Genomic DNA, 27,417 nt, shown 5'->3' on the forward strand with positions numbered 1-27,417 from the left:
TAAAAAAATTGAAAAGCCGATAAATAAAATTGGCACCAGAAGAAAAAATTCCCTTGCGAAATAATACTTTTTTAGCCTATTCATTGATGGAAATACCAGCCGATGTAAACACATTTGACTGGTCATGCTTATCGGTCTATAGGGTAATTTGCATTATTTTGTGGAATTAAATTGGTGCGTGTGTACAGTATATTCGTTATGTATCTTATCACACACGTACAGCATACATATACAGAGCCTTTGAGCGGAAAATCTGTCAGACAGCGCAAGAGCTGCTGCTACAGCATCTCAAACAGAAAATGCATAGGCAAAGGAAGGCAGGCTTCATCAGTGCATCACATACCACTTTGCAATGAGCTGGAGGCAGTATGCATTTTGAAAAAATACATGTATACTTCAAGTGGAACTGACAGCATTTTAGCGACATGAAATCTTATTAAAATCTGTTAATATACACCCCCAGGAAGAATATGACACTTTAAAAAAAACATCTGACAAGCGAGCACTTATATATGGCCATTTTCATGTTTTCATAAATTCTTAGAATGTTTGGGAATTATGTATACTAAGTCATTTGTGAAAATTCTATTGCAATATAGAATGGGAAAGCGGCCGTGCGTTTGGACAATTAATAGACACAGCAGTAAATAAAACCTAATAAAAACATCTGTCTCGTCCAGGACCAGAGTCTATGCAGACCGGTGCACCATAGCCAATCAGAGCTACAGTAGGCCTTTATGCAAATAAGCCATTTGCACACAGGCCTGCCATCATTCACTTTGAACTGGACTGTGTTTACAGGCAGTTGCAACAATGCAACTTTAGATCATTGGAACACATTCGCCAAAAGTCACAAAATACACCTGAATGGATTTCTGCAAATATGTCAATACCACTTTGGAGTCCTCTTACATTTGGGAAATGTACAGTCCTATTGATAAAATCTATACCTTAGTTATGCACATCCACAACAAAAATATCAAAAACTAATGTTAGCCAGAGAAAGATGAGCTAACATCTAACGAAGGAACATTAGATACACATCAGCTAGTTGGGGGAATTGTAGCCTACTTGTCTGTTTGCAGCTTGCCCGCCAACAATGCATGCTTGTCCCAACCAAGCACCCAAAGCTAACTGGCTAAAGTTGGCTAGATTGCTCTTGGGAGGTTTTCCACCCCCCGGCAGCCGCAGGTCTGCTAGTCTCTTGATTAAACTCCCCTGCAGGGTGGCTGAAGGAGTAGACATCAAAGGGATCAGTGGGTTGTGGAAGATGGGCTCCTCCCACACCCACGGCCCAGGCGCCACACCCCTCTCTCATGTGGGCCTCAGCAGCTGCCAGGACCTCAGTACAGAGACCCCTGCTGTGTTGAATCTCTCTGGCCGCATGAGAAAAAGCTGCCGATCCAGCCCCAAACCACCAGCCCTCTTCAACAGAGCACATGCTGGATCCCTTCAGCCCACCTACGTACGGTACAGTAGCCTCTGCGCCGCTTTGAGACGGAACGCTGCCACCATGCGCTCCAGGTCCACCAGGCCTTGTCCCCCCTCCTGGACAGGCAGGTACAGCACTGCCGCCCTCAGCCAGTGATGCCCCTACCAGGAAAAATCCATTACCTTGCCCTGCAGACCACCGGGGGGGTTGAGAACAGCCAATTTATGCCATAGGGAGGATGCCGCCAAGTTGTTGATGATCAGCACCCTCCCTCTATATGACACTTGGGAGAGGAGCCACTTCCACTTCGTCAGCCTCGACACCACCGCTTGTGACACTCCTTCCCAGTTCTTCCTAACCCACCCTTCTGAGCCCAGATACACCCCAAGCATCTTGAGCCCCTCACAGCCCCACTGCAACCCCCCTGGAAGCTGCATAGGTGCCCTGTCCTTCCATACCCCACATAAGAGCCTCACTCTTGCCCCAGTTTACCTTAGCCGAAGACCCCCCTTGTACACCCTCAAACTATTCTCCAGGGCCCGTAGGTCCTGCTTATCCCTAACCAACACTGAGATGTCATCAGCGTATGCTTACACTGCTATGCCTGTCCCCAACCCTATGCCTGGTTCACACACTCCCTGTAGCCTCCTGCGTAGCATAACCAGAAAGGGCTCAATAACAAGAGTTTTATTTGGATTTCATGTTTTGGACATACACAAAATAGTCCAAATTGGTGAAGTGAAATGAAAAAAATAACTTGTTTAAAAAAATGCTAAAAAATAAATACCGGAAAAGTAGTGCGTGCATATGTATTCACCTCCATTGCTATGAAGCCCCTAAATAAGATCTGGTGCAACCAATTACCTTCAGAAGTCAAATAATTAGTTAAATAAAGTCCACCTGTGTGCAATCAAAGTGTCACATGATCTGTCACATGATCTCAGTATATGTACACCTGTTCTGAAAGGCCCCAGAGTCTGCAACACCACTAAGCAAGGGGCACCACCAAGCAAGCGGCACCATGAAGACCAAGGAGCTCTCCAAACTGGTCAGGGACAAAGTTGTGGAGAAGTACAGATCAGGGTTGGGTTATAAAAAAATATCAGAAACTTTGAACATCCCACGGAGCACCATTAAATCCATTATTTAAAAAATTGAAAGAATATGGCACCACAACAAACCTGCCAAGAGAGGGCCGCCCACCAAAACTCACGGACCAGGCAAGGAGGGCATTAAACAGAGAGACATCAAAGAGACCAAAGATAACACTGAAGGAGCTGCAAAGCTCCACAGCGGAGATTGGAGTATCTGTCCATAGGACCACTTTAAGCCATACACTCCACAGAGCTGGGCTATATGGAAGAGTGGCCAGAAAAAAGCTATTGCTTAAAGAAAAAAATAAGCAAACACGTTTGGTGTTCACCAAAAGGCATGTGGGAGACTCCACAAACATATGGAAGAAGGTACTCTGGTCAGATGAGACTAAAATTGAGCTTTTTGGACATCAAGGAAAACGCTATGTTTGTCACAATCTCAACACCTTTCATCACCCCGAGAACACCATCCCCACAGTGAAGCATGGTGGTGGCAGCATCATGCTGTTGGGATGTTTTCCATCGGCAGGGACTGGGAAACTGGTCAGAATTGAAGGAATGATGGATGGCGCCAAATACAGGGAAATTCTTGAGGGAAACCGGTTTCAGTCTTCCAGAGATTTGAGACTGGGACGGAGGTTCACCTTCCAGCAGGACAATGACACTAAGCATACTGCTAAAGCAACACTCAAGTGGTTCAAGGGGAAACATTTAAATGTCTTGGAATGGCCTAGTCAAAGCCCAGACCTCAATCCAATTGAGAATCTGTGGTATGACTTAAAGATTGGTATACACCAGCGGAACCCATCCAACTTGAAGGAGCTGGAGCAGTTTTGCATTGAGGAATGGGCAAATATCCCAGTTGCTAGATATGCCAAGCTTATAGAGACATACCCCAAGAGACTTGCAGCTGTAATTGCTGCAAAAGGTGGCTCAACAAAGTATTCACTTTGGGGGGGTGAATAGCTACAGTGGGGAAAAAAGTATTTAGTCAGCCACCAATTGTGCAAGTTCTCCCACTTAAAAAGATGAGAGAGGCCTGTAATTTTCATCATAGGTACACGTCAACTATGACAGACAAATTGAGATTTTTTTTCTCCAGAAAATCACTTTGTAGGATTTTTAATGAATTTATTTGCATATTATGGTGGAAAATAAGTATTTGGTCACCTACAAACAAGCAAGATTTCTGGCTCTCACAGACCTGTAACTTCTTCTTTAAGAGGCTCCTCTGTCCTCCACTCGTTACCTGTATTAATGGCACCTGTTTGAACTTGTTATCAGAATAAAAGACACCTGTCCACAACCTCAAACAGTCACACTCCAAACTCCACTATGGCCAAGACCAAAGAGCTGTCAAAGGACACCAGAAACAAAATTGTAGACCTGCACCAGGCTGTGAAGACTGAATCTGCAATAGGTAAGCAGCTTGGTTTGAAGAAATCAACTGTGGGAGCAATTATTAGGAAATGGAAGACATACAAGACCACTGATAATCTCCCTCGATCTGGAGCTCCACGCAAGATCTCACCCCGTGGGGTCAAAATGATTACAAGAACGGTGAGTAAAAATCCCAGAACCACACGGGGGGACCTAGTGAATGACCTGCAGAAAGCTGGGACCAAAGTAACAAAGCCTACCATCAGTAACACACTACGCCGCCAGGGACTCAAATCCTGCAGTGCCAGACGTGTCCCCCTGCTTAAGCCAGTACATGTCCAGGCCCGTCTGAAGTTTGCTAGAGTGCATTTTGATGATCCAGAAGAGGATTGGGAGAATGTCATATGGTCAGATGAAACCAAAATAGAACTTTTTGGTAAAAACTCAACTCGTCGTGTTTGGAGGACAAAGAATGCTGAGTTGCATCCAAAGAACACCATACCTACTGTGAAGCATGGGGGTGGAAACATCATGCTTTGGGGCTGTTTTTCTGCAAAGGGACCAGGACGACTGATCCGTGTAAAGGAAAGAATGAATGGGGCCATGTATCGTGAGATTTTGAGTGAAAACCTCCTTCCATCAGCAAGGGCATTGAAGATGAAACGTGGCTGGGTCTTTCAGCATGACAATGATCCCAAACACACCACCCGGGCAACGAAGGAGTGGCTTCGTAAGAAGCATTTCAAGGTCCTGGAGTGGCCTAGCCAGTCTCCAGATCTCAACCCCATAGAAAATCTTTGGAGGGAGTTGAAAGTCTGTGTTGCCCAGCGACAGCCCCAAAACATCACTGCTCTAGAGGAGATCTGCATGGAGGAATGGGCCAAAATACCAGCAACAGTGTGTGAAAACCTTGTGAAGACTTACAGAAAACGTTTGACCTGTGTCATTGCCAACAAAGGGTATATAACAAAGTATAGAGAAACTTTTGTTATTGACCAAATACTTATTTTCCACCATAATTTGCAAATAAATTCATTAAAAATCCTACAATGTGATTTTCTGGATTTTTTTTCTCATTTTGTCTGTCATAGTTGACGTGTACCTATGATGAAAATTACAGGCCTCTCTCATCTTTTTAAGTGGGAGAACTTGCACAATTGGTGGCTGACTAAATACTTTTTTCCCCACTGTATACACGCTCAAGTTTTCTGTTTTTTTGGTTTGTCTTTTTACACAGCGTTGTACGAGATCTTCCGTTTCTTGCCAATTTCTTGCATGGAATAGCCTTCATTTCTCAGAACAAGAATAGACTGACGAGTTTCAGAAGAAAGTTATTTGTTTCTGGCCATTTTGAGCCTGTAATCGAACCCACAATTGCTGATGCTCCAGATACTCAGCTAGTCTCAAGAAAGCCAGTTTTATTGCTGCTTTAATCAGCACAACAGTTTTTAGCTGTGCTAACATAATTGCAAAAGGGTTTTCTAATGATCAATTAGCCTTTTAAAATGATAAGCTTGGATTAGCAAACACAACGTGCCATTGGAACACAGGACTGATGGTTGCTGATAATGGGCCCCTGTATGCCTATGTAGATATTAAAAAAAAAATGACATTTTTAAGTGACCCCAAACATTTGAACGGTAGTGTACGTTTGGTCATGAAGTATACATTTTATGTGAGATATCTTTATGTTTAAAATGTATTTAAATAAGAGACTGCTGTAGAAATAAAAAGACCTGAGTTTCTTGTTACTGACGTCATATTGAGAGCAGTGGCGGCTCCTGAAAAAATTCTCAGGAGGGGCAATTTTTCTGATGATTTAGGTGACCTACACACATTTAAAAAAAGATATGTCCAGCAACAACATGAAGACAGGGGCAGCATATAAGTCAATACCAGAAGCATTTATTGACTGATCTGGGGAGATGGATTCCAGTTTCTGTGACAGATTATAAATAATCTCTGATGCCTTTGTTATATTAGCTTTTGGTTGAATGTACTGTCGTAGTAAATATATAATGTTATAGCTTGGTCTGACTAAAATCTTGTGCATGACCCATTTTGTGTTGGGCGTTTGTTTTCAATCAATGCTGTTCCTATCCTATAACAATGGACAAAAGAGTCCTATCTTGTCAGCCTTGTCAGCAGGTGGCCAAGGACAACACCCACGCCATAGGTCTCTCAGTTCTTCCAACTCACGAGTTCTTGCTCTGAGGACACACACACACACACACACACACACACACACACACACACACACACACATCATCACTGATAACACACACACACACACACATCATCACTGTTAAACACACACACACACACACACACAAAAATCCCCTCTCTTTAGGCTGAACATTTGAAGACAGAGAACCCGACTCAGAGCCAATGCAACAGTGGAGGGGACCTCGCCCAACTCATCAGGACCAATCAGAAGATCAGAACTACTAGATTCAACCTACATCATTTATTGTATAAAATGTCTGCACAATGTTTTCGGGGCTCTCTTCAGATAGCTCCCTAAGAGTTTGACGAACGGGTCCGTGCACGCGATTCCAGATATCTTTACCTCTGAATAAACTGCCTTTATTATACCATATCCACCCTGTCCAAAGTCTCTACTTGGTCTCAGTTCTCCAGTAAACTTGTGATTATCAACAGTACACAACGGTAACAAACAATTGGGGGAACTCACGGGGCAGATAGTAAGGTCGCAGTGACACAGAAAGCAGTTCAATGTCGGGGTACAGAGTCGCTCTCTTACCAGGATCGCGGTCCGCTCTGACCAGGGTGAAGCCGGCCGGCTCCACTTCTCTGTCCGGGACTCTGTCATCCAGCCAAGTCTCCCAGCTGTATTGGATTCCGCTGCCAGCAGCGTTTTCATTATTTAGTCCGTTCGTAGCGGGTATGTACACGATCAACAAGATCAGTCCAAAACCAACCACTGGAAATCCATGGTTGGCAGAATGTTTGTAAACTAAGTCTACAAATTAAAAACATAAAATAACGCCACACTGCATGTCGCAACAGAGACGCTGCTTGCCGCCATTTTCTTAGTTACGTTCATGGTTACGTCACGTATGACGAAAGCGCGTAAGTGCAAGCCCACAGACACCCATAGAGAATGTATTGAAAGCTTTGAAATTTGAAAAAAATAGATTTTACATGACAGGCTATGAGAGACTTCTGGGCGATTTTCAACTTGACTGAAATCGCCCCAAAAACGGGCGGGGCCATTTGAAGCACGACTTTAGCCTGATTTGACATTTAGTGGCAGTCAGATCAGATTACAACACTGATAACTACTGTTGCCGTGATATAATTGATTAGAAAAAAATCCCTTCCTTTTCCCGTTTGGCAGTGCGTCGCCCATATCGCCCTATTGAACAGGCCGTCCCTGATTGAGAGGCTGGATGGAAAGGGAAGTGTATCTCACAGGAGAAAGCATCCATGCGAGCGAAACAGTGCCCATCTGTCTCTGTATGTGTAGGCCATCTATCTCATGCTGTCTGGTCCAAAAGAGTATGACATTGTTGCCGGCCGTAGCATTGAATGCAAGGGAAGCCAGCGAGCATTTGGCCTAAACTGAGTGAGCTCAACTGTGACTGGTCCTGGCGCACCCAAAAAAAAGTGTTAAGGGAAGCCAGTTTGGATTTGGCGTCACTCCTATTAAATCGCATCGAGAGCATACGTCATTGGCAGAAACAACTTGAATTGTTGTATCTGGTTGTGTTGTTGTCCCTTTCCTAAATTAGCCATGGATGGAGATATGGATTTTGACTTGTGGTTTTATTAATTCTCTGTACTGGCCAATGATTATAATGGCGATTCTGATCCAACCATTAATTCATACATTGTGCCCCTGGCCTGAGAGGATGGAAGTTCAATATGTAGCTAGATGTAGAAGGCTAATGTTAACTAGCTAACGTTGCCCATGAAAGGAAGTTAGGCTAGCGAACAAGCATTTTAGCCAGGTAGCCTAGGACAATAAAAAATAAAAGCGTATACTGTATGACAGAGCCATAGACCGTTTCGTCAACATGAAATAGAGGAGGATGGCATTGACGTTTCTCCACAAGTAGAGTGAGACAACATGTTTTTTATACGTACACGGATATGCACGCACACACACACACAGAAATCAAAACCATGGACAGCCACATCATATTTAGCTTACATTGATTGGACTACATTGTTTTTGGTACCTTTTAGATGACGTTGAAGTTGAAATGGTGCTGGAATAGTGGAGGCAGCTCCTGTTTGCTTTGCGACTTGCGGTAACTCTCCGTGGTTCTAAATCAATAGTTGTTTAGTCATCCGAAAATGTTGGTAACATTAACTTGCTTGACCATGCTGTAGGTCATGTAATTGTTTGTTACATGCAATATGTTTGTGGACTCCACCGGATAGCGGTTGCTCTCCAGTTTTGTGATGAAACAAAGGTGTGATTGAATTTATTCTGCCACTGTGTCTTCTTATTGTCTCGGCCTTTAGGACTATATATCACGGTCGCAAGGCATATGAACTATCAGGCAAACAACGCAATTATCACAACACAAAGGTTGTAATATGGCTTTCCCAGTGATTTTACCCAAGCACCACTACTGGTGAGCAGAACCTGAGAACACACAGGATCGCAGATTTCTTCCCTATACAAATCGGAGAAGAACTCCACAGCCTGCTCCCGCATCTCCCCCACAACAGAAGTTACTTGCCCATCAGACAAACGTAAACAATGGATTTTCTTGGTTTCCCCGCTCTGTTTTTCCAACTCAAAAAATAAAGAGCTGGGAGCATCCATCTCCTCAACATGGAAAATCTAGCTCTTACAAGTGCTCCTTTTGCTTTAATCTGAAAAAAGAACATAGATCCCTGCATAATTCAGATTATCTTGCAGCCCCACCCTACCCTGCCCCACCAGCTCAGCCTCCCCTCACTTATGCTGCACTCAAGCTCCCCCAATACTCTCCTGGCCTCTGAAGAGGAAAAAGCTGTATACTGCTGACAGAAAACCAGAATCTGGGCTTTCCCTACATCCCAACACCCCCTTCTGCTGTCCCCACCTCTCCCAAAAGCCTTGGAAACTTGAACAAATAGTGGCATCTTGTAAGAGCTTTACATTTAATTTCCAATAAGACACCTGCCGGGGCCCTGGTGAAACAGAGAACTGAGCCATGGCAATATGATGGTCCGAAAATCCAAGTGGGAGAATGGAGGCCCTCAATAGCTTATTCTTGAATGTATACAGTAGATACGATCCAGATGAGCTGCACTCACCCTACCCCCAACCACCTAGTTAGTTCTCCATGTGTCCACTAGATCGAACTGATTAATTGAACACTCCTGCCGAACCCAAATGCGGTTCCTCACTGTTCCTGTCTTTAGTAAAGTCAATGTCGCAATTGCAATCCACCCCAACACAAGCACCTCGTCTAATGCTAAGTGTGTGAGATCCTGCCTTAGACACCCAAACAGGAGCTCCCTCTCCCGCCCTGTACAAGGTGCATACACATTTATGAAAGCAAAGACAAGGTCATTGAGTTTGGCTCTAACCACTAACAATCTACCCTTACACACCACCTTTGAAGAAGAATGTTGACACTCAGGCCTGGGATAAAAAGCACTGCTACCCCTGCACTAAGATTTGTGCTGAACAACGACATGGATAATATACTGGTTGGCTGGGTTTTCCGTGCATCGGCAAGACAGAACAGCTACCTCCGGGAAGACGAGGGGTGGTGGTCTGTGTCTATAATAATTAAAGAAGTCTCTAGGTTTTGCTCACCTGAGGTAGAGTACCTCATGATAAGCTGTAGACCACACTATTTACGAAGATAGTTTTCATCTATATTTTTCGTAGCTGTCTATTTACCACCATCAATCACGGCCGGTTGTGATACAGCCTGGAATCGAACCAGGGGGTCTGTAGTGACGCCTCAAGCACTGAGATGCAGTGCCTTAGACCACTGCGCCACTCGGGAGTTTATACCAGGCGGTGTCAGAGGAAGGCCCTAGTCATAGACTGTTCTCTCTGCTACCGCACGGCAAGCGGTACCGCCAAGTCTAGGTCCAAAAGGCTACTTAACAGCTTCTACCCTCAAGCTTTAAGACTGCTGAACAGGTAATCAAATGGCTACCCAGACTATTTGCATTGACCCCCCCCCCCCCCTTTTTTTTCTTTCGCTGCTGCTACTCGCTGTTTATTATCTATGCATAGTCACTTTACCCCTACCTAGATGTACATATTACCTCAATTACCTTGACTAACCTGAACCCCTGCACATCGGTAACGGTACCCCCTGTATATACAGTGGCTTGTGAAAGTATTCACCCCCTTGGGCATTTTTCCTATTTTGTTGCACAACTATTTGCACATGTACATAGCTGATAATATAACACTTGAAATGGCTATCTTTTTTAAACCTTTTTGAGTGCAATATTTACTGTTAAATTCTAATAGTTGTGTCTTCTCACTTTTGTTTATTATGCTAACACGTTTCCCATGCCAATAAAGTGCCTTTGAATTGAATTGAGTCTGTGCTCAGTGCTGGTGTGCGGCATGCTGAGGAGGGGTGTGACCGACTCTCCCACTTGAGGGGCTGCTGTGGAACTGCAGCAGGCAGGGCTGGGATTCCTGGCTAACACCACCCCCTCACAGCTCTCCCAAACACAAACACAAACAAACACACACACACACACGCACATCCACTGCAATGCAGGAAGGAGCTTCCCTCGGCCCTGCGTGGGAGAGACACCAATCACTGCCTGGCTCTCACCGAGTGAGCTGTGAGGGCGGGTTGTTCAGGGAGGGGATCCCTCATTTCTCTCCATCTGCCTCTCTCTCTTTGTCTACGACTCAATCCAGACTGTTGTGTTTGTGGCTTCACAGTGCAGTTAAAGGATTGGTTCACTATTATAGAATGAAATATCTATTGTTGATGTAAATGTCATGTTATAAAAGGGTCCAGACACTTTTTTAGTGATTTCACTTGGTTTTGAGAAACTTATCCCACCCGCAATAGACTTCCTCATTGCTCATTCTGCAGTATGGGGGCTCTGGAGAAACATGAACAAAGGCTCCAAAAACACCCAAACACGTCCTTTTAGAAACTCTCAGCAAAGTGATGCAGGTCTTTAGATGTTGTACACATTAAATTGTATAATTCTGAACTTTATCCGCAACATTATATTCCATTATGTGTGACTCAAGCGTTTTCCCCTACCAGCTGTGCGGCGCAGGCTACATGGAGAAGCAGCACAGCTGGTAAGTTCCTCAAAACCAAATGAAATCGCAAAAAAAATTGTCTGGACCCTTCTATAACATGCCATTACAAATATACAGATTAGGTTAAAAAAATTGTGAACCACTCGTTTAGTGAGTGAGACCTCCCCCTCTTTGTCTTGGTAATCCATTCCAACCTTTGCCTAATCAGCAGTAGGCCTATTTATTTCCAGGGTACACATGGGTAAGAAGAATGGAAATGGGCCTCTTTAATTGGCTAGATAACAGATGGTGGGTCATGTGGTTACAAAAATCACCACACGCTCCTTTCAGCTTTTTTTCCTATGACTGTTTGATGATGTCAGTGCATTAGGAACAAGCACTGATTAAAATGAATGACGCCCATTTGATTTCCCAATTGTCTTTCTGCAGGGGAAACTGGGTTGCATGTTGTTCCAAGATAGTGTCAGAAATATGATTGCTTCATGGTGTAACCATAGAGATCTGATGTTAGCGCACACCACTGATAGTATTGCCAATATAGACTTAATATAACTTATTATTATTACTTCTTTTTTTTCCAGCAAATTCATTCTTTTTAAAGCTTATTTTGTTTGTGAAGTTTTCATTCTTAAAGTAGATGAAACAAAGACTACTTTTTTCTACAAGTGTCTCTCCAAAAAGCTTCACCCACAGCTGGGAGGCAGACTGCTGTCAGCATATGAGTGCTCCTGGCTCTGACCTGTAGCTAAAACTGTATATGTGCTCCCATGCTTGTCCGATAAGTGTGTGTGTGTTTGTGTGTGTGTGCCTGCAGGGAGTTTGCCAAGGAGCGTGAGCGTGTGGAGAAGAGGCAGGAGTTTCTAAAGCTTCGCAGGCAGCAGCAGATCGAGAGAGAGCTGACTGGATACCTGGAGTGGATATGCAAGGCAGGTCAGACTGCCCTCTACTCCCTCTCCTTTTTTCTTTTAATACTTAATACCCCTTTACTTTAATACTTAGAGTTTACTTCAATACTGCTCAAGGTTTAGTTACAGGCAAACATGATTTTATACTATATGCAGTAATCTGCCACTCATTCCCTTTTATTTGGGCTCCCGAGTGGTGCAGCGGTCTAAGGCACTGCATCTCAGTGCTTGAGGCGTCACTACAGACCCCCTGGTTCGATTCCAGGCTGTATCACAATCCGGCCGTGATTGGGAGTCCCATAGGGCGGTGCACAATTGGCCCAGCGTCGTCCGGGTTTGGCCGGTGTAGGCCGTCATTGTAAATAAGAATTTGTTCTTAACTGACTTGCCTAGTTAAATAAAGGTAAAATAAATTAAAAACAAATTATATATATGTATATATACAGTACCAGTCAAAAGTTTGGACGCACCTACTCATTCAAGGGTTTTTCTTTATTTTTACTATGTTTTACATTGTAGAATAATTGTGAAGACATCAAAACATTGAAATAACACATATGGAATCATGTAGTAACCAAAAAAGTGTTAAACAAATCAAAATATATTTTATATTTGAGATTATTTAAATAGCCACCATTTGCTTTGATGACAGCTTTGCACACTCTTGGCATTCTCTCAACCAGCTTCACCTGGAATGGTTTTCCAACAGTCTTCAAGGAGTTCCCACATATGCTGTGCACTTGTTGGCTGCTTTTCCTTCACTCTGCCGTCTGACTCATCCCAAACCATCTCAATTGGTTTGAGGTCGGGTGATTGTGGAGGCCAGGTCATCTGATGCAGCACTCCATCACTCTCCTTCTTGGTCAAATAGCTCTTAGACAGCCTGGAGGTGTGTTGGGTCATTGTCCAGTGGAAAAACAAATGATAGTCCCACTAAGCCCAAACCAGATGGGATGGCGTATCGCTGCAGAATGCTGTGGTAGCAATGCTGGTTAAGTGTGCCTTGAATTCTAAATAAATCATAGACAGTGTCACCAGCAAAGCACCCCCACACCATAACACCACCTCCTCCATGCTTTTGGTGGGAACTACACATGCGGAGATCATCCGTTCACCCACACCGCATCTCACAAAGACACGGTGGTTTGAACCAAAAATCTCAGATTTGCACTCCAGACCAAAGGACTATTGCTTGTGTTTCTTGGCCCAAGCAAGTCTCTTCTTCTTATTGGTGTCCTTTAGTAGTAGTTTCTTTGCAGCAATCCGACCATGAAGGCCTGATTTACACAGTCCCCTCTGAACAGTTGATGTTGAGATGTGTCTGTTACTTGAACTCTTTGAAGCGTTTATTTGGGCTGCAATTTCTGAGGCTGGTAGCTCTAATGAACTTATCCTCTGCAGCAGAGGTAACTCTGGGCCTTCCATTCCAGTGGCGGTCCTCATGAGAGCCAGTTTCATCAAAGCGCTTGATGGTTTTTGCGACTGCACTTGAAGAAACTTTCAAAGTTCTTGAAATTTTCCGTATTGACTGACCTTCATGTCTTAAAGTAATGATGGACTGTCGTTTCTTTTTGCTTATTGAAGCTGTTCTTGCCATAATATGGACTTGGTCTTTTACCATATAGGGCTATCTTCTGTATACCCCCCCTACCTTGTCACAACACAACTGATTGGCTCAAACACATTAAGAAGGAAATAAATTCCACAAATTAACTTTTAAGAAGGCACACCTGTTAATTGAAATGCATTCCAGGTGACTACCTCATGATGCTGGTTGAGAGAATGCCAAGAGTGTGCAAAGCTGTCATCAAGGCAAAGGGTGGCTATTTGAAGAATCAAATCTAAAATATATTTTGATTTGTTTAACCATTTTTTGGTTACTACATGATTCCATATGTGTTATTTCATAGTTTTGATGTATGTCTTCACTATTATTCTATGATGTAAAAAATTGTAAAAATAAAGAAAAACCCTTGAATGAGTAGGTGCGTCCCAACTTTTGACTGGTAGTATATATATATATATATATATATATATATATATATATATATATATATATATATGTTACATTGTGCTGACACAGCATAAGTCTTAGGGCTTTATGATATGAAATATTAAGTATGCTGATGGTTTGGAATCTGTGTGTGTGTGTGTGTGTGTGTGTGTGGTGTGTGTTTGTGTGTGCAGTGGCGGAAAAAGTACACAATTGTCATACTTGAGTAAAAATATAGATACCTTCATAGAAAGTTACTCAAGTAAAAGGAAAAGTCACCCATTAAAATACTACTTGAGTAAAAGTCTAAAAGTATTTCATTCTAAATATTCTTAAGTATCAAATGTAAATGTAATTGCAAAAATATACTTAAGTATCAAAAGTACAAGTATAAATATTTTCAAATTCCTTATATTAAGCAAAGCAGATGGCACCATTTTCTTGTTTTAAACATTTACGGATAGCCAGGGGCACACACCAACACTCATACATTATTTTCAAAAGATACATTTGTGTTTAGTGTTCTCTTGATAAGTGCGTAAATTTGACAATTTTCCTGTCCCGCTAAGCATTAAAAATGTAATGAGAACTTTTGGGTGTCAGGGAAAATGTATTGAGTAAAAAGTACAATATTTTTTTTAGGAATGTAGTGAAGTAAAAGTAAAACTTGTCAAAAATAGAAATAGTAAAGTAAAGTAAAGATACCCAAAAACACTACTTGTAGTAATTAAGTATTTTTACTTAAGTACTTTACACCACTGTGTTTGTGTACTGTATGTGTTCATGATATGGTGTGTGGCTGACACCTGTGTATTTGTTTCAGAGGAAGTGATGCTGGCGGAGGAGGACAAGCACGCTGAAGAGAAGTCCCCTCTGGATGGAGCGTGGTACAAAAGAAAACACAACAACCCAGGTGATGAGTATACCAGGGCCCCGAGTTAGTCAAGTCAGACCACCTGATCTGATCAGGGAAAACTCAGTGCCTTGGTGATAAGCTTTGTCTGAGTGTCGTCTCATTTTACATTACATTTTTAGTCATTTAGCAGACGCTCTTATCCAGAGCGACTTACAGTTAGTGTATAATTTTTTTTCTTTTACACTGCCCCCCTGTGGGAATCAAACCCACAACCCTGGCGTTGCAAACACCATGGTCTACCAACTGAGCTACATCCCTGCCGGCCATTCCCTCCCCAATTGTGCACCGCCCCATGGGTCTCCCGGTCACAGCCAGCTACAACAGAGCCTGGATTCGAACCAGGATCTCTAGTGGCACAGCTAGCCTTAGACCACTGCGCCACTCAGGAGGTCTCCCTGTGTCTGCCCAGGACTGCTTACCCAGGCTCCTCTCTGGCTGTGGCTGTAGATGTGTCAGGCTTTGGGCTGATGCCACCCACCCTCTCTGTAATATATATTGTGCTGCTGCTGCTATCATCAAGTGTGAACTCACAGTAATTATGGGTGTTGGGGCCACATGTAAATTGTATTACAACAGGAGAGAAGTGCACAGTGCCACAGTTCAGAGAGAGCCTGGCTGGGAGAGTGTGTGTGAGGGGGCTGTGTTGTCAGTCGAGTTTGAATGGTCTGTTGATCTAACAACACCTGAGAGGCCTCCCCTGAGATGCTTGTAGGAACAGTGTTTCACAAGCTATCATAAATGTGAAGGGTTCAAGTTGTGTGCTGCTTTTTTAAAAGGAAGTTAGTTGCCTGATGGAAGTCCTGTATTAATGCCCCGAGAGCTGATGTCATATCCATCTAACACACATACTGTATACATTATCTCCCTGGAACAGATGACATCTGGTCTGGTACTAACCCTACAGTATTGTTCTAATGTGTGTTCAGTGTTGAAAAGAGCCAAGAAGAGCAAGAATGACCTGATCAATGCTGAGGAAGGCGAGGACCACTTCACTGACATCTCATCTGTTGGTAAGGCCAACGCCCGTGACTCTGACCTCTTAATCAACTTGTCAGCTTTCACACTGCTCACTGCTGTATCCTGTTCTACCCAATGATTTATATACACTAGATGACTGATAGGGGGCGCTGTGTTGAAGCCACTGTGCCTCCATCTTGGCACCCCCACCATTGTAAAAATATTTTGGAAGCTATAGAAATGCATTTATTAATCGAGAGCTTGAGACTATAAGGTTCTACCTGCAAAAAGATAATTCTGAAATAATTGGCTTTAAAGGTCCACATTTTTATCTTATATTCTTTTGAATTTAGCAACATGGATTGGGGTATTTAGAGTACTATATACAGTTGAAGTCGGAAGTTTACATACACTTAGGTTGGAGTCATTAAAACTTGTTTTTCAACCACTCCACAAATGTCTTGTTAACAAACTATAGTGTTGGCAAGTCGGTTAGGACATCTACTTTGTGCATGACAGAAGTAATTTTTCCAACAATTGTTTACAGACATATTATTTCACTTATAATTCACTGTATCACAATTCCAGTGGGTCAGAAGTTTACATACGCTAAGCTGACTGTGCCTTTAAACAGCTTGGAAAATTCCAGAAAATGATGTCATGGCTTTAGAAACTTCTGATAGGCTAATTGACATCATTTGAGTCAATTGGAGGTGTACCTGTGGATGTATTTCAAGGCCTACCTTCAAACTCAGTGCCTCTTTGCTTGACATCATGGGAAAATCAAAAGAAATCAGCCAAGACCTCAGAAAACAATTGTAGACCTCCACAAGTCTGGTTCATCCTTGGGAGCAATTTCCAAACGCCTGAAGGTACCACGTTCATCTGTACAAACAATAGTACGCAAGTATAAACACCATGGGACCACGCAGCCGTCATACCGCTCAGGAAGGAGACACGTTCTGTCTCCTAGAGATGAATGTACTTTGGTGCGAAAAGTGCAAATCAATCCCAGAACAACAGCAAAGGACCTTGTGAAGATGCTGGAGGAAACAGGTACAAAAGTATCTATATCCACAGTAAAACAAGTCCTATATCGACATAACCTGAAAGGCCGCTCAGCAAGGAAGAAGCCACTGCTCCAGACTACGGTTAAGAATGACTAATGACAGAAGCATCGCAATAGCCTCTTATTCAAAAAAGTATAAAGTAATAATAAAATAATCTACAACTGTTCCCTGCTTTTTGTTAGCTACTATCTGTTTGAACTCCTCAGTCCCGCTGCATAAGTGATTATTAATACTCCTCAATTAGATCTGCATCCCTGCACAGTAATTAAAGGGGAGTATGTGGTTTGGCTCAGTATTAGAATCCCATACACAGTAATTAAAGGGGAGTATGTGGTTTGGCTCAGTATTAGAATCCCATACAAGAAATGGATGACAGGGAGAAGGAGATGGAGAGGGAGATGGAGGGAGAAAAGGAAAAAGTCAAGCCTGATTTGGTGCTCAGTTTATGAGACTTCACACCCGAGTTAAATTTGGAGATGAAAATAGCCCAGGAAATGATGATTCTCCCTCTCCTCCTGGGCCACTAACGAGATGCTAATAGAACCATTTTTCACTTTAATTTTTTTGGTCCAGCCTAAAATGTTGGTTTAATTTAAGTTACAGACGGTTTATTATGGGCTGGGAGGTGGAGGTGGTGGTGGAGGTAGAGGAGAAGGGAGGAGGGCAGTGCACAGAGTTCTCTATGGATGCCAAGAACTAGCCAGGACACTGAGAAGATACTGTCCATCTGAACAATATGATGCAGCATTATTAAAGAGTAATGTAAAGGCAATTCTGCTAACGGTCATATTACAAATGTCCTCTACTTTACATACAGGTTCCTGTATTTGGCATGCTATGTTGTGGTTTGATTGAGCCATAGTGCACATTTTGGGGTTTATTAGCTGTGATTTTTAATCTTTCCTCTCATCGAGTCTAATGATGTTTCGAGGCGGTCCCCACCAAGTGAAAACCTTCAGGTCATGAAGTTACATCAAAGTGATTTTAATGAGAAATACAGTATTGATGACTGTGACTTTATCTCCAGTGTGTGTGCTGTTCCCCCCACTGCTCCTCCAGGGTCTCCGTTCGCCCGGGCCAGCCTGAAGAGCAGCAAGAACGACAGTGCCTCCTACTTCCGGAGGAAAGAGAAGCGGCTCCGCTTCACCATCAGACGCCTGGTCAAGGCTCAGAGCTTCTACTGGACAGTGCTGTGTCTAGTGGGCCTCAACACACTGTGTGTGGCCATTGTCCATTATGACCAGCCTGAGTGGCTCACATATGCACTGTGTAAGTCCTGTCCAACGCCCGGCCTGCATGGGAGGGAATACTATACCATTCGTTTTCCTACCATCACCAACAGAACGTATCATTCTATTTATTTGCTGTTTGTACAATAAAACCATCTACAGTGTATTAGTTGTATTGAATCAGTGCCTTCACATCAGACATCAGGGCAGTCATATTTGACTCAGTTAATTGATCTGTGTGTTTTACCTCTCCCTTGCAGATTTGGCAGAGTTTGTATTCCTGGGCTTGTTTCTGACTGAGATGTCCATGAAAATATATGGACTAGGACCCATGAGCTACTTCCATTCCTCTTTCAACTGTTTTGATTTTGGAGTAAGTGAGACTGCGATTCAATCAAACCCGCACTTCTGAAATGTTTTATTGTAGAGAATTACATTACATTGCATTGCTTTAGAGAGAACACACATTTTAAGTAATTCAATGTACTCTCCTCCTAGGTGATTATAGGCAGTATTTTTGAGGTGATCTGGGCAGTTGTGAAACCTGGGGCCTCCTTTGGCATCAGCGTCCTGAGAGCTCTCCGTCTGCTTAGGATTTTCAAAGTCACTAAGTGAGTGATATTTACACCCTGATCCAAAACAGGACATGACTACCTATACATGACACGATGGTATAACACTATCACATCCTCATTCCTCATCTTCATCCTCCTGCCTTAGGTACTGGAACTCTCTGAGGAACCTGGTGGTCTCTCTACTCAACTCCATGAAGTCCATCATCAGCCTGCTCTTCCTCCTCTTCCTCTTCATTGTGGTGTTCGCCCTACTGGGCATGCAGCTCTTTGGGGGACTGTGAGTCAACCCCCATTGCCTCTCCAGTACACACACTGTACTGTATTATTCATGGGTCCAGATTACCCATGGAGATACTCAACATTAGCCAGTTCCATTGTTGTTAGCATTACCATTTAGCTTGTGATATAATATAGATGTACGTTGTTTTTAAGGAAAGGAGAGGTTTTCATTCCTCCACTCTATGAATGATTGATCCCACTCAGAAACAGAGTAGATGGTCTCTGTGTTGTTCAACAGAGTAGATGGTCTCTGTGTTGTTCAACAGAGTATATGGTCTCTGTGTTGCTCAACAGAGTAGATGGTCTATGTGTTGTTGGTCTCTGTGTTGTTAAATGCAAAAACACTCCAGTCATGTGATCTAAATGCACAAGCTGCAGGCAGAGAGGACATTATAAACAAATTCCTCCACTATGAATTATTGATCCAACTCAGAAACAGAGTAGATGGTCTGTGTTGTTCAACAGAGTAGATGGTCTCTGTGTTGTTCAACATAGTAGATGGTGTCTGTGTTGTTCAACAGAGTAGATGGTCTCTGTGTTGCTCAACAGAGTAGATGGTCTCTGTGTTGTTGGTCTCTGTGTTGTTAATAATCCAGTTAAATGCAAAAACACTCCAGTCGTGTGATCTAAATGCACAAGGTGCAGGCAGAGAGGACATTCTAAACAAATAGATGCATGCAGTTGATCCAGAGAGAAATGACACTTGGCAGGCCTTGACATGTCAGCCTGGGAGTATGAACTACAGTAGAATCACTCCCTGACATAATGGAAGCAGGATCTCTGTGTTGTTCAGGCTCTTCTAGTGTAGTGTTCAGTCAGGATGTGTGTTCAGGCCCTTCCGGTGCAGTGCTCAGTCAGACTGTGTGTTGTTCAGGCCCTTTCAGTGCAGTGTTCAATCAAAGATAGATTAAGGGCTAGTGGTTGTGAAGCTGCTTCACCCAGCCATATCCAGCCAAAGCCTGCCCACTTCAAGCTGTCCAGGAAATGTATGCTAGTCAAATCCACTTGAGCTGAGGTGTCCCATCCAGGTGCATGGATCATTATACAGTATGCACTCTTTGAATATAATTTATATTCAACGTCATGCCTGTCCTAGTCAAAATAAAATAAACACATTTAGTGGGATACATACAATGTTAGATGTACACTATACGGTAAGTCACTTGTTTTATATGTTGTATTTAGTATTTATCCATTGTATTTTGTATTTTATGATGATTCATTTGGACCTCACAGTAGAGTGGATTAAACAGGGTTTTATGCAGACCTGCATTGTCTTTTCTCTAGTTGGGAAACTAATGAGAGCTGTACTAATGAATGTCCGTCTACGCACCAAGGATTTCAGCAAGCAGAGAGAGGACACACTTCATTTGTTTTCTGCATAGTTCTCATTGTTGGAAGGTGTAATGAGGTCCCTGTAGATTCTCACAGAGCAATACAGAATATCAAGATTAGCAAAAGTTGTTGTGAAATCAGCCTTGACGGAGAGGTTTACGGGAGAAAACCAAGCTGTTAGAGCTCTGACAGTAGCAAGATGTACTATGCCTATTATGCTGGAGCAAGACAATAATAAACTATGACTAAGTGGGAGTCTTCTCATCTCCTCAATTTCCATGGTCACAAAAGTGATGAGGGATTATACAATCTAGAGTGTGAACCTGTGTGCTAGCAAGGCATAGCTGAACGTTAACAACCTCTCTAATCTGTGTTTCTTCCTGCAGGTTTAATTTTGACGAGGAGACGCCAACAACAAACTTTGACACCTTTCCAGCAGCCATTCTCACAGTTTTCCAGGTGAAGTTTACAAAATGCTGAATTAAGTTGTGTTTTGTCTTCCTTTTGAAAATAATTTCATGTTATAACTACTGTAATACCATTAGCGAAATCCATGTAACGATGTGTTTGTGTGTCTCCCAGATTCTGACAGGAGAGGACTGGAATGCAGTGATGTATCATGGGATAGAGTCTCAGGGGGGCGTGCCGGGGGGAATGTTCTCCTCCATCTACTTCATCGTTCTCACCCTGTTTGGAAACTGTATCCTCTCTGGATGATCGACCTGCATTGATTAACCTTTACTACTGTCAAGCATCATGACTTCAGTGCCCCGTGATAGTAACATGATTTAGCGTTGATTTGTAAGCTATAAGAATATATATAGCGACATACTGTATAAGATCCAATGTAAATATTGATTGACTGATTGACTGTTTGAACTTTCCTGACCCCTCACTGATCAGACACTCTCCTCAATGTCTTCTTGGCCATTGCTGTTGACAACCTTGCAAACGCACAGGAGCTCACTAAGGTACAGTACATAGTACAGTCGGGCTTCCAGCCTCTGTATTCTCTGACTGGAACCTCCCCTCCCTGGAGTCCCTGAGAACCCTGGGTAGAGAGACAGAGACGTGTTCCCCTGATGATCCATCATGAAAGTCAGCTGTCTAATCAAATGCCACATGGAATTTCATCCCCGTATTTATGTTTGTTGAATTAGACAGTGAATATTCTTATTAGGATATATAGTGCCTTGCTTTATTGGTTCCTTAACCCTGTCGTCTGGGGCTATTCTGGGATGACTGATGTTTGTCCTGGTCAATAACTCAAGGCAATGAACCTCCCAACTGGTTGTAGGATTTGCGACCATTCATAATAATACACCTATGGGGAAGAGGCTTAAATCTTTGCAGCCACTCCAGAGAGAGGTATTGGCCTTGATTTTTTGGGCTTGTGGCAGGGCTTATCATCATGTAGCCATTGATGGCCCACCTACCCACCCCTGGGTGGTCTCCGTTCCTCTCTGTGTTTGTGCTCATCAGGATGAGGAGGAGCAGGAGGTGGCCATCACCAAGAAGATGGCCCTCCAGAAGGCCAAGGAGGTCAAGGAGGTCAGCCCCATGTCGGCAGCGAGCATCTCCATCACAGCGTAAGTCATGATCAGGCGTTTGATTCAGTTTCCCCCTTGCTACCCCCCTGCCCTCCCTCCCTCATACCCCCTCCCACAGATCAAACCTCCCTCACATCCCTTCCCACAGCCCTACCCCCCAGACACACCACACTGTCTCCCCCTCCTGAGAGATGCTATTTTACATTGAAGTATGTCTACATGGGATTGTATCTGTTGTTTGTGGCTCTATGTTGTATTATTCTGTCTGGACTACTAGTTTTCTGTTGATTGTGCTCTTCTGAGGAGTTACACATGATTTAACCCCTCTGTACCCAATGTCTGGTGTTTTGATAGATCATGTGTTCTCTCTTTGAGTCACTGAAGGGCTCAATGTTGTAAATGTGTGAGAAGCAGTTGATAAAAGGCTTAATGCCTGCTAAGACCTTGACTAGGGTCAGAGACACCTTAATACTCTGTCTCACATCCCCCACATAGGCTACACAGTATCCTGTACACAGGCCAACATGGAGCGGAGAGGGCAGTGCCAGCAAGGTAATTTCCTCAACAATGAGCACAGATTGTGCATGCAACGCTGTACATTCAGAAAACATGGTTCTGGTAACAATGTGACCTCTGGTGTATACCTTTGTTGGACCCCTTACCACTAATCTCTTTCGAGTGACAGGCACTTAACATAAAATGTAATTTGAGCTAGCTAAATAGATAGTCCACATGAGATTTGGAGCATATCAGTCATTGTATGGGCACTGGATCCTTGTATTGCCATTCACCTGTATGTACTGTATAACAACTGTAATTAGTGTATTCATAGTCGATGGTAGCAGGATATGTTATTCTGTCATTGTTTTAAATGTTTTGTCTTAAATGTTTCAAAGCACTGTTTTATCTTGTTATTTAAAAATTGTAACGTAGCCATTGGTTTGTAGAATCTTCTTATTAATATAGGCTTTGAGAATTTTTTCCTCCACATTTCCTCAAAGGAAATGTAATTTATAATTGGCACCTATAAATTGGTCTCTGCAATGCAAACTATTTTCATTATTTGTCTTGGAGGTTGAAAGTCTCAAAGCTGCTACTCTCATTCCTTTGTTTACTCATTCTGTTGGTCTTAAACTGAGACTCCCATTGAGTTGACGTGTAGTGGGAGAGTCAAGGACAGACAGACGGATGGATGGACAGAGGGTGCCCTGTCCTCCTTCTGACCCTGACCTCTCCCCCTCTTTTGTTCTCCCTCCCCCATCTTTTGTTTTTTGCATGTGCAGTTTTGTAAAGCAAAGTCAAGGTGCACTCTCTAGCAGCTCGTCCATCTGCAGCGTTAATTCACTGTGAGTGTTTACTCTCCGTTCCACTTTACTCCATCACCCTCCTCCTCATCCCTAGCCTGGGTCTTTACTCCATCACCCTCCTCCTCATCCCTAGCCTGGGTCCTATACTGTATGTACAGTAGCCAAATCTTCTGCACCACCAGGCGCCCTCACCTCCCCTCCCTCCGTCTCCCCTTTGACTCCCAACCGTTTCTCCTGAGCATTGAGTCATACCATTGTGAGTTTTCCACTGTGTTGAATTGTAGCAGATTCATGTGGCAGCCTTTTTTCAGTAACAGGTATTATGAGATTGGTATGCTCATTCTGTATGTACATAATGTTATGCACCTCTTCATATTCGTTGTAATTGATACTGTACATCTGCACTTGTTGTAGTGACTGAACTCTCCTCAGGACCTCCCTCTCATATTTTTACCTCTTCATCTCCGACTGAGATTATCTCCCTCTCTCACTTCGCTATACTGTGTCAGTGTGTACTCAGAGGTAGTCTGAGCAGACACAGTATCCTGGGGCGGTGTTGTGCTGATGCGCTGGCTCGGCTGGGTTGGGTTGGGCTGGGCTGGGCTGGGTTGGGCTGGGCTGGGTCGGGCTGGGGTTGGGCTGGGTTGAGCTGGGTTGGGCTGGGTTGGGCTGGGTTGGGCTGGCTGGCTGGGCTGGGTTGGGCTGGGTTGAGCTGGGTTGGGCTGGGTTGGGCTGGGTTGGGCTGGCTGGCTGGGCTGGGTTGAGCTGGGTTGGGCTGGGTTGGGCTGGGTTGGGCTGGCTGGCTGGGCTGGGTTGGGCTGGGTTGAGCTGGGTTGAGTTGGGTTGAGCTGGGTTGAGCTGGGTTGGGTTGGGCTGGGTTGAGCTGGGTTGGGTTGGGTTGGGCTGGGCTGGCAGGCTCGTGCTGTGTCGAGCAGACTGAGAGACGCTCTTCCTCTCTGTCCTAACGACCCACAGCAAAGCCACTAGAGAGTGTCGCTGGCACTCAGTGAGTCAGAAGTTCTAGCTGAGCAGCTCTGTAAAGGCCACCATGTACCTTACGACCGGATGCCACAGCCAGGCAGATGGAGAGGCAAAACACGAGCGCACACACACACCCTGCCTATAACGTCAGACACCTAAAATCACTCAAAGACCCTTTGTTTGGCTGAAGTGCCATGTCCCTCTTTTATATTAGGGACTTGTTTTTCTCATTACTAGACAGTAAGGATAATGTAACTTGGGGGTAGGATTGTTTAAGATAAAATGAAGTACTAAGTCTACTTACTGCAGTGCAATACCAACGTCTGGGTGTCGTTCCTTTGTCTTGTTTATTTTCAGTTCTACTCTCAGTGAAGTAAGTTATTTTGTCTCCCCATGTTTCTCCTCTGTCAGTCTTTCTAAGCTCTTGTTTCCCCCTGTGTCTTTGTTTCCAATGTCTCCTAGCCTGTTTATGTCACTTTTAGGGAGCCTCTTAGTCTGTCCCTTGTTTGTTTCAATGTGCTCCTTCATGTGTTGTAGGAGTTATGTCTGCTCCCCAGTCCATCACTACTTGAGGTAAACTAACTTACTGTACGGTAGCCATGACAATCTATTTGTGTAACATAACATAACTTCCTGGTGATGACCATCATCATCATGTTTACATTATTGAAGCAGGATGGAATAAACATCTTGTCCTGCTTCTTTACTTGGCCCTACATTAGCTTGATCATTTCCTCCTTATAGTGTACCATACACTATACTGTAAATTCACTCAAATAATCCAGTGGCACCTCTCCATTCACCCCTAACCAGATACCTCAGTGTAGAGCTATACATGTGTAATGTAAGTAGTGGAGGGCAGATTGGAGCTGGGGTTGAACATTACCACAGTGCTAGCATGAGTAGATATGATAGTCGTTTTCATGCCGTTGTACTGTATGAAAGTTAATTGTGACTTCTACACAGTAAAGGAAGTCATGTTGGATGTATCCATATACGTGTGTTCTATATGGCATAGGTAGACTACTGATTTACAATGCATGTGTTCAACCATTTCAAAGACGTTGACAGGGCAAGTCAACTGAAGCATGTCATAGCATGGTCTTGGTCTACCATGCTTGGCCTGTCCATAAAGTCTCTCTTTTTACGTGTGGTAATGGAGAGGGACTGGACTGTTTCGCTGTGAAGAAACCTCCATTGCACTTCCATACTGTATGCCATTCAGCATGCAGGGGTTTATGCCTTATGATATGTAATGTATTCCAGAATGCTTCTCTTCAAATACATTAAATACATATCGCTCACGCAGTAAAGGACATGTTCAATGTACCCTAATAAAGGTGAACTGCCCTGTCTGTCCACCTGCAGTAAGGAGCAGCAGAAGTCTCTGAAGATGATGTCAGTGTGGGAGCAGAGAACCACTCAGCTGAGGAGACACAACCTGCGGGCCAGCAGTGAGGCCCTGTACAGCGAGCTGGACCCTGAGGAGAGGCTTCGTATGTCCTCCGCCCTGCACATCCGCCCTGACATGAAGACCCACCTGGACCGGCCCCTGGTGGTGGAGCCCCATGACGGCCCCGGCCCCATGGGCCAACACAAGCCCCGGACCCCTGAGGAGACAGATACCCCTGGGGACCCGGCCGGCCCCCAGCCACGCAGGCACCACCGCCACCGGGACAGGGAGAGACCCATCGACGAGGCCAATGAGAATGGAGATCCAAGCAAAGAGGGTAGGCACCATGTCCACCACAGTCGCAGCAAGGACCCAGACGGCACCCGGGGCAAGGAGGGGAAGAGTGAGCGGTCGCGCAGCCAAGAGGGGGGCAGGAGGCACCACCACCAGACCTTAGTGGACGAGGCAGGAGGAGGGGGAACGGGGACGGGGGAGAGAGAGCATCGCCACCACCACTCCCACAGACAGGCCAGAGAGGGTAACGGCACTGTCAACAGCGGAGGCAAGGGGGAGCGCAGGTCACGCCACAAAGATGGCCGCTCGGGAGAGAGGTGCTCCAGGGGAGAGAACGGGGCCAATGGGGAGAGGAGGAGACACAAGACCCACAGCTCCAGGGGCCAGTCCACACTGGAGGGAGAGGAGCACAGTGAGAGGGAGAGGGGGAAGGGCCACAGGTAAGACTGGCTCTGTTCTTGGATGTCTTTGTTACTTCTCAGATGACTTCTACATGACTGCAAATCTATAGGATACATCATTTTGCACTGATGAAAGCATATCATACGAGTAGGTACCAGAGATCAATGACTTGTGCTCTATGGTAATTTGATCTGTTTCCCAGGGACAGATATGTGGAGTCTGAGGGAGACTCCCTAGCCATCAGCCCCCAGCAGGACCCTGGAGATCAGAGGTGGGGCACAGAGGGACCTGAAGACTCAGACAATCAGAGGAACGTCAGACGGACTGGACAGACGGCCGTCAACATCCCCCCTGTCACTATCACCCCCCCTCCCGGGGAGACCACCCTTATCCCCAGTCAGTACCAACCTTCACACTAACCCTTATCCCCAGTCAGTACCAACATTAACACTAACCCTTATCCCCAGTCAGTACCAACATTAACACTTATCTCCAGTCAGTACCAACATTAACCCTAACCCTTATCCCCAATCAGTACCAACATTAACACTAACCCCTATTCCCAGTCAGTACCAACCTCAACACAACCCCCTATCCCCAGTCAGTACCAACCTTAGCACTAACCCTTATCCCAAGTCAGTACCAACCTTAACACTAACCCTTATCCCCAGTCAGTACCAATCTTAACACTAACCCTTATCCCCAGTCAGTACCAACCTTAGCACTAACCCTTATCCCCAGTCAGTACCAACCTTAACACTAACCCTTATCCCCAGTCAGTACCAACCTTAACACTAACCCTTATCCCTAGTCAGTACCAACCTTAACACTAACCCTTAACCCCAGTCAGTACCAACCTTCACACTAACCCTTATCCCCAGTCAGTACCAACATTAACACTAACCCTTATCCCCAGTCAGTACCAACATTAACACTTATCTCCAGTCAGTACCAACATTAACCCTAACCCTTATCCCCAATCAGTACCAACATTAACACTAACCCCTATTCCCAGTCAGTACCAACCTCAACACAACCCCTTATCCCCAGTCAGTACCAACCTTAACACTAACCCTTATCCCTAGTCAGTACCAACCTTA

At 44.3% G+C, this 27,417-nt stretch overlaps 1 protein-coding gene across 1 annotated transcript in view; it reads left to right on the plus strand.

Moving 5' to 3' along the window:
- LOC311126140 (voltage-dependent N-type calcium channel subunit alpha-1B-like) overlaps positions 1 to 26,713 on the plus strand; it is a gene marked incomplete at both ends in the record, with an annotated part of 83,497 nt that extends 56,784 nt beyond the window's left edge. Inside the window, 15 exons of the mRNA XM_084200159.1 lie at positions 11,946 to 12,061; positions 14,853 to 14,942; positions 15,872 to 15,955; positions 18,023 to 18,241; positions 18,462 to 18,574; positions 18,700 to 18,812; positions 18,922 to 19,053; positions 20,777 to 20,849; positions 20,973 to 21,090; positions 21,294 to 21,361; positions 21,873 to 21,979; positions 23,224 to 23,286; positions 24,766 to 24,801; positions 25,597 to 26,355; positions 26,520 to 26,713. Coding sequence (XP_084056285.1) covers positions 11,946 to 12,061; positions 14,853 to 14,942; positions 15,872 to 15,955; positions 18,023 to 18,241; positions 18,462 to 18,574; positions 18,700 to 18,812; positions 18,922 to 19,053; positions 20,777 to 20,849; positions 20,973 to 21,090; positions 21,294 to 21,361; positions 21,873 to 21,979; positions 23,224 to 23,286; positions 24,766 to 24,801; positions 25,597 to 26,355; positions 26,520 to 26,713 — 2,285 coding nt within the window. The remainder of the gene's footprint in view (positions 1 to 11,945; positions 12,062 to 14,852; positions 14,943 to 15,871; positions 15,956 to 18,022; positions 18,242 to 18,461; positions 18,575 to 18,699; positions 18,813 to 18,921; positions 19,054 to 20,776; positions 20,850 to 20,972; positions 21,091 to 21,293; positions 21,362 to 21,872; positions 21,980 to 23,223; positions 23,287 to 24,765; positions 24,802 to 25,596; positions 26,356 to 26,519) is intronic.
- Positions 26,714 to 27,417: the final 704 nt, after the last annotated feature.

This window comes from Coregonus lavaretus (genome assembly GCF_964263955.1).
Source record: "Coregonus lavaretus genome assembly, contig: HAP1_SCAFFOLD_1516, whole genome shotgun sequence".
Classification (NCBI taxonomy): Eukaryota; Metazoa; Chordata; class Actinopteri; order Salmoniformes; family Salmonidae; genus Coregonus; species Coregonus lavaretus.